Here is a 15,132-nt window from a genome sequence, read left to right on the forward strand (position 1 = left end):
TTTGATTTGGAACGTTGAAATGCTTCAATTTATTATGAAAATAATATTTTAACGCTAAAAAAATCTAGTATTAGAATTTCTTTTTCAATTTTACACAATAAAATTTCACTCGACTATTTCGTGGTGACATACTACTACTGGAAATGAAAATTAGTAACATAAAAATTCCTCAATCTATTCACACGGTAACGAACGGTTATGTAGACAATATCATTTTACCGTGTCCATTGCAACTTAATACTGCTACTAATACATGTTCAACGTCTTGATAATTATGAGGTTTCGAACGGTCCAACATACTTCGACCCAACGATGATAAGAACTCAACATTTTAATTCCGAGGAAAAGCAAAAATTTTTAAACATTTTGTAAAACATATAGGAACATATTTTATGATGACAAATCAGACTTATTATTCATATCAGCTATTAAATATGAAATAAGAACTAAAGAAGAACATCCAATATACTCTGCCCCAGTTTGGATAGTGCCAAAAAAAGGCAGAGGCATCCGGAGAAAAAAAGTTTCGTATAAAGATCCCACTTCTCGCTTAGCTCGCTGGAGACTCAAGCTAGAAGATTACAATTTTGAAGTTAGATACAAAAAAAGCGAAGAAAATCAAGTCGCTGACGCACTAGCTCGTGTACAACTCTTGATAAAATTAGTTCAAATCAAGAAGAACCCCTAAATGAAACTGAATTTGACATAAATGAACTTTTAGACGAATTTGGCAGAATCAAATCCGACAATACACAATACTCTGATATCGAATACCCAATAACTGGAATTCAAATTTCGGAAGAACCAATTAAGTTGTCCACCAATCAAATTATTATAATACCACAGTCCTCAGAAAACGAAATAACTTATAGGAAAATATTTAACAAGCCCTGATACACTATAAAAGTTACAGATAATTGGAAATAAAAAATTACAGATGTTTTCTAACAAATTTTGAAACCGAATCAAAAAGTTGCAATAAAACTACCACATGATTTAAGACCATTCATTTGTAATTATTACAGAAAAAACATAGATTCTACTATCAAAGCTGTAATTTCTTATAAACTTCTATTAGATGTCGAAGAGAAATAAAAACAAGTAGAATATGTAAACAAATATCATACGGATAACCACAACGAGATTGTAGATTTAAAATCGAAGCTCTATTGGCGCTTTATGCAAACTACAATTTTAGACTTTATCAATAAATGTGACATTTGTTTGAAATACAAGTACGAAAGACACCCTTACAAAGTACTACAACTTGGACCTTTGTTAGGACAAAAATCTTTCGATATAATACACTTACATTTGTTTCATTGCAATAAAAATGCCTACCTTACAATTGTAGATCCCTTTTCTAAATATGCTCAATGTTGTAAAGTTCTAGACAAAACGTCTATTTTAATCATAAGTAAATTACTTCTCTCACCATAATTACCCACGTAAAATTGTTCGCGATAACGGAAAGGAATTTAATTCTGCGATGAAAAAAGAATTTTCAAAATAACATAAAATAGAAATTCACTCTACAACTGTTAATAACTCTTTGTCAAACATCCCCGTCGAACGCTTCCATTCCATACTGATCGAAAAATTGAGAACTCTACAAGAACAAAACCCTCAAGAACCTTTCGATAATATTTTTACACATGCTATTTTAATCTATAACCAATCTATTCATAGTGCTCCAAATTTTTCACCTTTTTCAATTCTTAATGGCCGGAGAATTATATTTCGATCTGCTCTTATATGAAACCTATAACCAAAAACATAAAGACAAATTGCAACCCTTTCTTGCAGAATCATATCAAAAACAAAAAGAAAAAAGGTAAGAAATACTAGATCGATAGAACCAAAATGCAGAACCCATTCCTGAGATTAATCCTTCACAAACTTTATATGTTATAAAAAAGAAACATAAATATAAATTACAATATCCTTTTACCACTATGAAACCAGAAATATAGAACAAAACAAAATATCGATTATACTAACAATAGAATTAAACTAGTACACATTCGAAATACGTAAAACGAGTCCGTAAGGTAACGAATAAAAATCTATGATATTCCAAATAATATTATGCCAAAGAAACTGGAAATTCAAGAGAAATTTCTTACTATCATAGGCACGTCCTGCACATTGACTTAGACAAATTAGAAGAAATATATTATCCGTAGAAATAGATCCTAAAACTTATTCCAAATTCTCATAATACGCCGCTTTCATCTTTATATTCTAGTTTATTCATTTACTTCACGAAACGAAACATAATTTACATAAAATCACATGTAAAGAGAAGAAAGGTTTATTCAACTTTCTCGGTACTACGATAAAATATGTAACAGGTAATCCAGACGACACTGACCCAGACTCACTTAAAACACAAATAACCGCTTTAGAATTAAAACAAAATTAAATTGTGCGAAAATTAAACAATCAAATATCTTTCGGTCCGTGTCTCGATACGAGATTCAATAAATTATTAAAAAACATCAATAACAATAATTTGTTATCTCTACAGCTATCAATATATTATCAGCTAATTTCGATGGATACGTCGCTCTTCATAATGAAATTGTTAACCTCGAAAATACTAATGAATTCACAATGAACTTGTACCAACAGTCACTTTATCTTATTTGAATAGAATATAGAATGAACTTGAAATTCTTAAAAAGCAACTTATCAAAATTTAGTTAAGAAAAGCTCTCCTTTTATTAATGATGAACATACTTACAAATTAGTGGAATCTTATAGATCTTTAATATGTCAAAATTACATTGAAATTTCATGCTGACGCTTGATTCAACCATCAGGTAGTATGAATTATACTAGCACGTCATCTGAAGTAGATGTAGCTTCCAAAGACCATTTTATTTATGTGCGATTATGAACTGATTTTCTATCAAAAGAGACCTTTAATGGAGATAAATCATCGTAAAAATATAAATTTGTTTATTTGTTTCTTTCAACCTATTAAGTAAATATATATTTTCATTAAAAGTTTTTGAGCTTCGGTTAATTTTTATTTGAATTTCATTTTTTCTTGACGTTTCGCTTTTTACAAAAGGATTACGAGTATAATTGAAATGGATAAAAGATAGTTCAAAATGTTTCTTCTTTAGTATATTATAACATATAAAACATATTAAATACAGTATCATAATTAATAGGTATCGAGGTGGTGAGAGAGATTCTATAATACTCGGAATATTTAGATTGACATGTGAATGTAATTGAGAATTCTGAATTGTTTTATTGAAATTATTAATAATTTGGTTCTTAACAGAATATTGCATTTTTATTAGATTTTGTAAGTTTTCTTGATTTTGTTTCAAATGTTTCAAATTGAAGTTATTCTTACTTCATCACCGGAGTCTAAATTTCACGTGATGGCTGTTATAATTAATCCCAGACAGTTCATTATTCTTCTTTTTGTTCTAACAAAGGTAGAATGAATGGTAATATTATAAATTTTTTCTTCTATATTATTTTTTGTATATTCGATTATATTTACAATATTTTTTGTAGTATTTGATATATTGTTTTTTACATGACTAAACAGTTTACTTACTATATTCTACTAGTAGTGGATTTAAATGATAATAATGAAAAAAGTATGACTGGATTTCTGTAACTTAGCAAACCCAAGATTTTTAAGAAGTCTTAAGTTGTGGGTAACATTTGTTATTTTCGCTGTTGCGTCTCCGACGGTGACGAACCTGAAATGAATTTATAGGTATGGAGTCTTTTTAGGATGTTTTATGTTTGACAGATGAATATTTTTTTGTCTAGTAACGATTTTAGCTGTTTTTAGTTGTATATTTTTGCTTTTAAAATTCTTCGAGTTATTTATCTTTTTATCTTGGGCGTTTTTATTACGCACGTATACTTTAGTGGGTATTATAATTCTTCACATTTTTCATTTGCTCTGAGGATTACCTTTATTGGTAGATGAAGCTTTCATTTTATCTTGATGAATTCGAACATAATCATCTATTATATATAGTAATAAATCAACTATTTGTTGATTTCTTACTGTATCAAAAAGTGTGTTACTATTTATGTGACCGCTGATAATTTCATCAGGTTTCAAATTCGTTACAGAATTAATACTATTATCATAAGTTATTAGTACGTAAATTATTTTGTTTTCGATAGGCTCATTTTTTGAATGTTTCTGATTATATAAAAGTCTATATGTTCAATAATAATTATTGTAGAATAGAATCTTTCAGCAATTTCATTTGATTCTGGATGCTGTCAACTTATGAAATGATTTTTTATGCGTTCCTAATAATTCCTTTATGACAGAATTTATCAACTCAGCTCCGGACACGATTATCCAAATTAATATTTATTGCTACGAAGAATAAAAAGATTTCAGCAACGAGCAAAAGCAGTTATAAATTGAAATCAACTTAGGCTTATTTATATATTAAAGATAAGACTGGGACTTATCTTTGGAAATCCGGGATGCATATTTGTATGTAGCGGACGCACAATACCATCGAATAACGATCGAAAAATTCCGAAGTATAACTTGTATGTAAGAGACATATTACAACTAAAACTGGTAACACTTCTCTTACATACGCGTGATTGATTAGCCAAAAAGCAAAACAAAGCGCTCATTCTCAATTTGTATTTGTAATTCGTAGAGGTTCAATCTTGCAATTTACCAAACACGATTTTATCCGTCTAAAGAAAATACAATAAATATGAATGAAATAAATGAGATTTCGTTTCCGAACCTGTATGATTGGAATGTGGTTGATAAATACACCTACAAAATAACAATAAAAACAAAAGAAGATGTAAAAGTATGTAAACAAAATTTCTAGGTTATGTTTCTGAGCTGAACTTTAAATGCCCTAATAAGTATAAAAGCGTGGAGCTCTTTTGGTATACTTAGTTTTATTTAATTTCGACACAGCGTTAATTTTGCCACAGTCATTTAACAATGAGAATAGTAGGTAGTAGGTATCAGAATTTAGATTATTTTATATTTTTTAGTGTAATAAAAGCGAGTTTCTTGGGTTTTAAACAGTAATTTATATTATTTTTTGGTTAATAGGTAGATTTATATCTAAGAGCGTAGAGAACGTTTTAATCATGGAGGCTAGGGCAGTGATGATTTAAAAATCCATCAGACTCGTACAAATTAATTGATAGACACTTGACATGAGAACAGAACTTGTCAACTTGATTTATCACAAAAAATGCGATGTTTTCATTTAAAAAGCAGAGTAATTGTTTCAAAACCTGAGATTGGCTATTAGCCTATTTATTAATCATATTTGAATAAATAAACATTAAATATACACATTCAGAACCTTTTAAATATTGCTGCGTTGCCATTCTGGGCAAAGTTTATATTTTTTAAAGAAAATAGCGTATTTTTTTAGATAAATCGATGACTTTTTTTAATTTTTAATAGTTAAAATGTTTTTCAATAGTTTAATACGTTGCCAGTTTGGACAGTATCTAGCAAAAACTGTAATGGATTCCGTTTTTCTTCTATTTTAGAAATGGATAGAAGAATACCAAAAAAATAGTAAATAAATTTGGTCAATTTCAAAAACTTTTAAAGTAGCCTTTGATCGGCCCAGAAATCTATTTAAAAGGATATATCACTGCCATTTTTAAACGACTACACGTAAAGTTAAAGGAGTTCGAAATAAGCGATCTAAAAAATCGATTGTCCCGCACAATTGTTTAAAACAATTCAACGATTTATTAAGAGCAATAAAACATCAACTGTAGATCAAGAATATCCTTGAATAATTGAATTTCGTAACAAAAACAACCATAGGCTGGTCGTTGCTGATTGAATTATTCCAAAGAGCCCATTGTTGTATGAAAATGGAAGAGTTAGGAAATAGTTATGAAAATTTTGTTTTTGATAGACTACACTATGGAAAGTAAATTTTAAAAGACATTATGACGATTATATAGGTCCAAATATGTTACTTAAGCTTGAAGAGTTGCTAAAATTTCATGAAAAAAATAATTCAGTTCGTTTTAAAATATCGGAAAAATCAAGAATATGCGATTGCACTTTGTACGCCAATAATGCAAAGAATACTTGAATTGCCTCAATGTTCTGAAATAATGTTTGTTGATGCAACAGATAATTGCGATAACCAAAACCACAAGGTGTACTTTTTTATAACGCAGTCTGCCGCTGGAGGTTTGCCAATAGGTTGTATTATCAGCAGGGGCCAAAAATCAGATGTTTTTGAATTGGGTGTTGAAGGTCTTTTTGAAATCCTTAAAATTAAAATAAATCCTAAAGTCATTCTTACCGATGATGATTTAGCGGAAAGAAACGTATTACGTAAATATTGGCCATCCTCAAATTTGTTATTATGTACATTTCATGTCTTAAAAGCATGTTGGCATTGGCTAACAATGGCAAAAAATTCTATACGAAAAGAAAAAACACAAAAATACTATGCAATGTTTAAAAATATTTTATATTCTAAGATCTCGAAAATTCAAAGCAACACTTTTTGGACAACTGTGTTCATGAAAACTTTAAAAAATATGTTGAGAACATCCTAACAAGAATACAGGAGTAGGCAGTTTTCTATCGGCAAAACCTTTCATTTAGAGGTACAGACACAAATAACTATACAGAAGTTACGTTCCGCTTATTGAAAGATATTCCTCTAGAACGCACAAAAGCCTTTAACATAACACAATTAGCAGATTTTATTGTTACAAGCTTTGAGCCATATTATAAAAAAAGGATTCTGGATTTAATTTTTGGTCGAGAGTCAAAAGTTGTTACCTCTAGGTACCTCAAAAACTATAACACGAATTGTAAAGTGATATCAGCAAATATTGAGCAGATGGAGTTTAACGTTCGGAGTGAAACAAATAATCAACTAATTTACAAGGTTGCAAATGTACGCGCCCTGTAGGAATTAACGGCAAATGTTGTGAGCAACAAGCATTAGTGGTGAAAAATTATAATATTTTATCGGTTATAAATAATCTCTCCTCAAACGCTAAATTAAAGTTGTACGAAATTGCAACCGGTAATAACGCACCTGAAAGAATATTTCTTTCACTCCAAAATACAGAAATAACAGAACCCATTTTGGAGTGTGCTTTCACAGCATCAGCTAATACGTCCGAGAGTGAGTCGCACCAAAATAAAATATCTTAATCTCGAAATGGAACATTGCAGTTTAATAACGAATCCTGCTTGCCTTCGAAAAGTGAAAGCTAAATGGATATCGTATTCTAATGATATAGTTACTAAACTTGAACAAGATCCTCAACAATATTATCCTGCTATACAATCATATTTAAATAATGTAGATAAATATGCTCACACAACCACTGCATTACTTAGTGGAATGCATACTGCATTCAAATATAAAGGAATTTCGTCAAAATATGGGACTGCTGCCACAACAACTCGCCACAAAGGAGATAAAATTCCTATTCAGCCAACGTCAGTGGCAAGAAGAAAAATGGGAGGAAAAATACTTTTTCTGGAAGATCTATTGGAAACAGTGGTAAAAAAGGCAGCACACGCATTAAAAATTTGCGTAGAACAAAACGTAGGGCTTCGTGGTAATAAATTCAGAAAATAACGTTTGTAATCGCGTTTATATTAATTTTGTTGTTACTATCATTTAGTAAGAGTTGTTAATAAATTAGTATTTTTTTACTAAGCATCCATTGTGTGTTTTTTTAATTTAAATAAATAAATAAGATCACTAAACTTTTTTAACTAATCACTTAGGTATCATTGTTTGATTTAAGATATGTTATGTATGTAAGAGACGAGTTACCAGTTTTAGTTGTAATATGTCTCTTACATGCAAGTTATACTTCGGAATTTGCCGATCGTTAATCGATGGTATTGAGAGTCCGCTACATAAAAATATGCATGGATTCCCAGATGTTGGAGTGAGTAGAATTCGTAGTCTGGTGGTTGAATCCTTTGTGGTGGAAACTCCCAACCTGGCAGCTGTAGAACTGCGGTAGAAAAATACAATGAGAAATGAAACGGGAGCACAGTTGGAAATTACGAAAGAAGGAACGAGTACAAAGAACATACTTGAGCAAAAGGAGCTTATGCTCTAACATATTAAAAAAACTGAATTTATGTTTTTTAAAATAAAACCAAATAGGAATCTATTCTATTCGTTCTGTTTCCCAAATAAATAGAAAATACGAATTCATATAAAAACTATCATACAAAATTAGCTTAAAACAAAAGGAAATCTATAAAGATAGCTGAAATTTTTGTGAGCAAAATAAAAAAAGAAAAGAAAAACTTATCAGCAAATACAAAGAATAAAATCACCACAAATTTATTAAAAATTACTTTTATCTGTAGATATGAAAAAAGAAGAATTCGAATCAATTTCTAGGTTTTATTGAATTTCTTGAATGCAGAGTGGAGGACGATATCAAATTAATTTCTTCAAAAATTGGAAAATTAGAATAAATAAATCCGAAGTTACTACTGTGCCACAATACATGTGCAAAGGTATTCCTTCGTTCACATTTTGTTCATATTGTTTGAAGAAAAAAGTAACATGCCGAATGAGCATAACAATAATTCTTTTTTTAATTTCATAAAGTTTTATTATAGTAGGTGGCTCGAAATTTACTTCTGAAAATATTAATTGGTATAACTATTATCGGAATATCTTGATATATATGAACAGTAATGTCGTCATCATTATGTATATTACTTTCAATATCATTATCTGTTTCATTATTGTCGAAAGCATTTTGATGATACTTCATCAAATTTGTCTATATAATCTAATAAATTATTAGAACACTGATGTTCCTGGGATTCTGCTTCGTTAATATTCATTTGAATTCGAGATAAACAATCACGGTTAGTATATAAAGCTATTTTTTGTAAACAAGATTGTAATCATATTCTTCAAGTTTCAAGCGCCATCTAACGAGCTTGACTTGAAAATTAAGAATTGAAGAGAATAACCATGGTCTGTAACTATTGTAAACTTCCTTCCAAAAAGGTCGGAAGTATTTAACTGCCCAAATAATTGCAAGTAGCTCTTTTTTTATTAAAGAATAAATACATTCTAAATCATTATTTTTCCTTGGCTTAGAACAGCACCTAAAGCAATATTACTTGCATATGTGGTTAAGTTAAAAGGTTTTGTAAAATCTGAATATTGAATTATTGGCTTATCCATTAACAGATTTTCATACATTTCAAAACATTCGACGTAATCGGGAACTTTTATATTGATAGTTGAATCTTATTTTAAGATCTTCGTTTATGGTTTAGCCAATTTTGAAAAATCTTTTATAAATTTTCAATAATTACCTAATAATCCGAGAAATCCTTTCAATTTTTTTGAATTTTCTGTATTGCTATGTGTTCAGTTTTATACCTTCTGGCCTTACAATGTGGCCAAGATATACTATTTCTTTTCGTATGAATTCGCATTTATCGTTTTGTAATTTAATTTAAAATTAGACTCTCTTAGTCTAATATATTGTCCATAACTCTTTCAAAGGTCGCAGGTCCTCTTTCAAACCCATTGGCATTCGCACATTTTCATAGTGCACGTAATAAGATACTTTTAGAATATCTTCCTCAGCCAATAGTTATTAGATTTACTTTCTTGAGTCCACAACAAGTCGGAATTTTGACTTTTGCGAAGTATCAACCTTTTTTGGTATTATCCAAATGTTGCTGGACCATCGACAATTAGAAGATATAATAATATTTTGGTTTAACATTTTTGGATTTCTACCTCATGAATCTCAGGATATCTGTATGATTTAGAATAGATAGTTACTTCGCTAGTTTTAATAAGATGTATTATTTTACTAGTAAAGGTAAGATGATTGCGTTAACATGAAAAATATCTTTATTATCTTGAGGGTTTGTTCGTATTCATCGAACGCCTCCATATTAATAGAATAGAATTTAGATCATTTTAAAATTAGATTAAGTTGGATTTAAAATTGTACATAAAGCTTTATTATTTTCTACGTTTGTTACGCATTCTGGGATTTCTAATTTCCCAATTCTTGTTTGTAGTGTAATAATTACATAAACATTTTCTACATTCTCAATATTTAATTTAATTACTTGCTCGCAACGAAAAGGCACTACTATACAATTAATGAATCTTGTTTTAATATCAAAATGATTTATAGTTTATTTCAGAAAGAGTAATAGAATTTCATTAGGTATGCAAAGGAACCACAGAGTGATCCAACGAATATTCAAGCCACTTTCATAGTTTGGCATTGATTTTTTGTAAATTTCTCTCTTTCTATTACCTGCAGACTATTGTTATCCATTCACAAACACTGAAAATATTGTGCCAAAGGCGTGCCGGTAGGATACTCGTAAAAAGGAAAGCACTTTATTTTAACAGAATAAAAATTAGGCATTATGTACATAGTCTTAGGTACACCTATTTTTTATTGACCATTATACAAAAAATACAATACAGAAATTAAAATATAAAAAAATCATAATATTTTTTGATTATTATATTGACTATATATCTTCATTTACATTGGAATGTGGGATGAGATATGAAATTTGAATTCTATTATAAAAATCAAAAGGCGTTTCGTTACCTTGTTTCATTTCTGAAAACTCTACGTAATGTGTAAATAAAATTATTTATTTCGCCCATCTAAGAATTCTCACTTGAAAACTTCATTTGTTCGAATAGTCAATGAATCGTAGAAACGCACCGAATGTTATTTTCATTAACGCCTGTTTGATTATCTGACTGACTGCGCCACTTATATTTTAAAATTTAATTATTACAATAATGTTATTGTAACGAAGTCTTTGTCAGCTATATTATGAGCGGTTTTTTATTGGGAACGTTGATATATTGATAAAGACTTAAATTATTAAAAATACTATTTTAATTTTTAAGGGACCTAAAATCAAGAACATTTAGAAATATATATATAATATATAAATAAATATATATATATATATATATATATATATATATAATATATAAATAAATATATATATATATATATATATATATATATATATATATGTGTGTGAAATGTGAAGAAGTCTTTGCCAGCTATATTATGAGCGGTTACCCATTGGGGACGTGGCAATGAAACACCAAAGTGGAATAGAAATATTTCTATCAACGTCAATTTGAATATTTAATTTTGTATTCTATGACTTTGACAAGCATTAATACTATCAAAAATCACAGAAAATCTTAATTAATTATTTCTCAGACGATGAATACATAAGTATTCGAAAGCTGGGGAAATATATATAAGTTAGTCCACTTTGGCGTTTCGTTGCCACGTTCCCAATAAGAAACCGTATATATACATGCAATTCATTTATCCCAGATATAAAGTGTCAAAAGGATTGGAATAAGTTCATATAATAAATTTGGTCCAGGTTACTGGATGTGTGTTCAAATAGCTTACACACTCCAAGCAGATGTTACATGTTGAATGATCTTTGATGTTTTCTGACTCTTTTTGCATGTGTCGAATTGTGTGTTCGGATCCTAAATCCCATTCTTCTTGTAGTTGATAATTTGATCCTGGATAGTCATTATGAAGCTTTTGGTCTCTGGAAAAAAGAGATCCGCTAGTAAGCCATCTATTCGAAGCTTCTTTATCTCTTCCTCATCTTTTCGGGGTAATGTGCTAGAAGTGGTTGATTTCGTGTTGTGGTTATTGTTCTTCATCATCTTTGTTCATGTTCACATCTAAATACTTTTCAACTCTGTTTCAGTCTATTTCAGAATTCCAAAAGAATAACTTAAACCAGAAGTGGCGTAGGTGTTGATTGCGTAGACTTAAGTGATTTTACTCTTTTTGTGTACTGTTCCAGGCTTTTAGCTTTTGCATGCTTGTGATTCAAGTACCTAGCCTGTTGAAATCCCTGGTATTTATGGGTTTATATTGCCTCAAAAAGATAAGATTCTTCGTATTATTGAGCATAGTAGAAAGAGGATTTATTGCGAGGCAGAACCACAACGGGCTAACGAAGTTACACTGGTATATTCCCGTACGAATGGGTATGTTGTCACTACTAATGGAGTTTGGATCGATGTGCCGATATAGGTTCACCATCCTTTCATCGATGTTGAAAGGAAACAAACCAAAATTGAATGGACTCTGTAAATATGCAAGACCTCCACAAGACAGGAAAAATGTACATTATTAAACGCTCCTCAACAAGTTGTTCTCTATATCTTTGGTGATTTTTTCCACAGCCTTTTAATTCCTCTGCTTAGATATTGTTTTCCTTAACGTACCTATAAATTCTGTGATACAAGCTGTGAGTGTCTTTTATAGAGTGGGAAGGCATGTGATAGGTCCGTACTGAGTGGGGTCATCCCAAGAGCTTATGAGTGGAACATATTCTTGGAAATATTGAGAGATCTTCTATTACTATCTTTATTATGTCAATATCACACGTAATTTCAAAAACATATGTCATATTTGAATTATTATGGCATGATGACTAATTAAGCGAATATTAAGAAATATCTTTCGTTTCTGTTGTACTATGAAAAGCAGTCTTATCGCTCTTCTGAGATTCTAAATTGTTGTTGAAAAGAATGACTTCAGATTCAGAGAGTTCCGATATGGAATTTAAACCATCATTGATTCTGTGTGGTGTTAAGTATTGTGTTCAGACTCCGCTTTTGTAACAAGAACCAAGAGGCATTTGTGGAACTCAAGAGCATAGGATCAGTATTTTGACTACTCATGTATTCACTCTTAGTACTCTCATTTATTTTAAATGATTTTCTCATTGGCGTAATCTTTGAGTATAATTCTCTTAAACGACAATAAATTATGTTACTACACAATTACTACAACACTTAGCACTATTAGTTCTATTATTAGACTGAAATTAAATAGTATTAGTTAAAAACAAATTAAATTCACAAATGAATTATTTTTTTTATTTACCATTTTTTCTGTTTTATTCAACGCATCTTTGAACTTTAAGGTACCTAGAATACATGGTGATTTTAGGTAGTAAAGTATAATTAAAAATGTGACTTGAAAACTTGAAACTTGACAAAAAAATAAAAATAAAGAAGTTCGGATGCACACATTTTAAAAACATCTAAGGCTGTCTTGGCCTACTAGAAAATCTATCAACCTGCATGGGTGTTTATTTTACATCATGTAACCAATTATTGATACGAAACTGAATATTTCCAAATGCTTACCCAATTAACAAATTTTTGTGTTGTTTCAGGCTAAATTGGAAACAAAAGCTTTGAAAGCTAAACGTCCCGGCTTTACAGATGATCGCTACAATGAAACATCATATTACATTGAAAATGGTAAGTCGTAAAATTGAAGATTTTCTCATTTGATATGAAATTATTTATTTCAAAATAGGCGTAACGAATTGTCAAACTTTTTGTTTCAAACAATAGGTCGAATTAGATTATAAATTGTAATTATACGAGTTGTAGCTAGTAAATAATCGGGCTGAAGTTTTAACACTTTAACTCTTTACCACACTGTTGAAATCACTGCCCGATGCCCTCTTTGTACCTACAGTGGGTGGGAAATTCGATCGCTTTTGCTTCACCCGCTTCCATACGTGCAAACCTAGTTCCTTCCAGAGCCGACTTGATCTTGGGAAAATGCTAAATCACTCACTCATTGATATCCGCTTGTCAGAATTTTCACTAGATTTCAGATATTCAGCTGTAGACGACTAAGTACGTCAAAATTGTGTGAGACTCTGTACAATCTGATGTCAAGGATTGTGTGAGACCCTGTACAATCTGATGTGAAGGGAAATAAAAAGGTCATCCAAGATATTGAGAGACAGTTTCATTTGCTTGGAGAGAAATTAGCTAAGGCTGATCATTAGGTTGACTATTAGCCACTGGTATACGCCAAGAATTTTAAGATAATGGGCTCACGCAACATGTAGAGGCCACGAGGAAACTCCACGCATTGTTAAACTGCGCTTCTTGCCTGAGTGTTCAAGATACTTAAGCTTCTTCGCGTAGCACACGAAGTAGTCCAATGCACGAATTGTCCTTCATATAGTTGTGTAGTGTTTTTTTTCTCATCTAGTTGATGTTATTGTGATATTTTCATCATTTCAGTGCTTCAAGAGGCTATAAATGATTACAATAATATACACACAGAAAGATATATCACAACTATATTCATGTATAATCTGTACTTTTTGTGCCGATCATCAATTGTAATCCTTGATTTGAGGGCTACTTGATCTTAAATATATATAAATATTTCCTATCTGTAGAGATTATATACTCACCTTATACAAGAATTGAAATGAATTGGTGTTTATATGAAAAAATATAAAAAAAAGAAATTATTTTGGAACAAATAATGCAATTTTATTTTAAAAATAATCCGTCACTATGTTATTATATTAGGGTTAAAAAATTTGTGCTGTAACTCATTCTCAAATAAACTAAGTAACGATGTATGTTTATATGAGAATCAAATCTGACATATTGATTTTCTCTAAAAATAATATTATTGAATATCTTAAAACTTGTACTGTGTTTGATTTGTGGAATCGTGATTATAGTGTGTTGGTATTAGCAATTTGCGGACTATTTTAATTATTTCTAATTTCTATACTAGAAATTTTATGGTACAATTGAATATACAGCCATATAGCCAAAAATCAACACAGTTCCTTATTAGTAAGTACTGAAATGTTTAATGATCCAGGAAATAATGCTAAAAATAGACAAAACAAGTTTTTCGTCCTGTATCGATTTATACAAAAATTTGGGCTTAGCCTAATTTTATCCTCTGGTTCATTTTCTATATTGTGCCGTTATACGATTTTCTTCTTTTTAGGGGTTAGAACTACCCCTAATTGTAAAAAATTGTGAAATAACATTTTAAACCTTAACATGGATAAAATCTGGCTTGGAATAGTTAAATAAGGATTGTTTTATGCTGTAGGATACAATTTTATAGTATTATAGTATTATATTTTATAATATTACATAGAAATCTTTATAATATATTTCAATTGACTTAAATACAAAAAAAAATATGATTTCATAGAAAAAAATAGACTTACATACAAAGTCACACATTACATACAATGAAATTACAAATCTGGAA

General features: G+C 30.0%; 1 protein-coding gene across 13 annotated transcripts in view; it reads left to right on the forward strand.

The window, feature by feature from the left end:
* The window catches only part of LOC130896656 (uncharacterized), a 441,816-nt gene that overhangs the window by 334,133 nt on the left and 92,551 nt on the right, over positions 1–15,132 (forward strand). For all 13 annotated transcript variants that reach the window (XM_057804891.1, XM_057804896.1, XM_057804897.1 and 10 more), the window contains one exon: positions 13,256–13,343. In XM_057804891.1, the coding sequence (XP_057660874.1) occupies positions 13,256–13,343 (88 nt within the window). The remainder of the gene's footprint in view (positions 1–13,255; positions 13,344–15,132) is intronic.

This window comes from Diorhabda carinulata, chromosome 7 (genome assembly GCF_026250575.1).
Source record: "Diorhabda carinulata isolate Delta chromosome 7, icDioCari1.1, whole genome shotgun sequence".
In the NCBI taxonomy this organism is placed as follows: Eukaryota; Metazoa; Arthropoda; class Insecta; order Coleoptera; family Chrysomelidae; genus Diorhabda; species Diorhabda carinulata.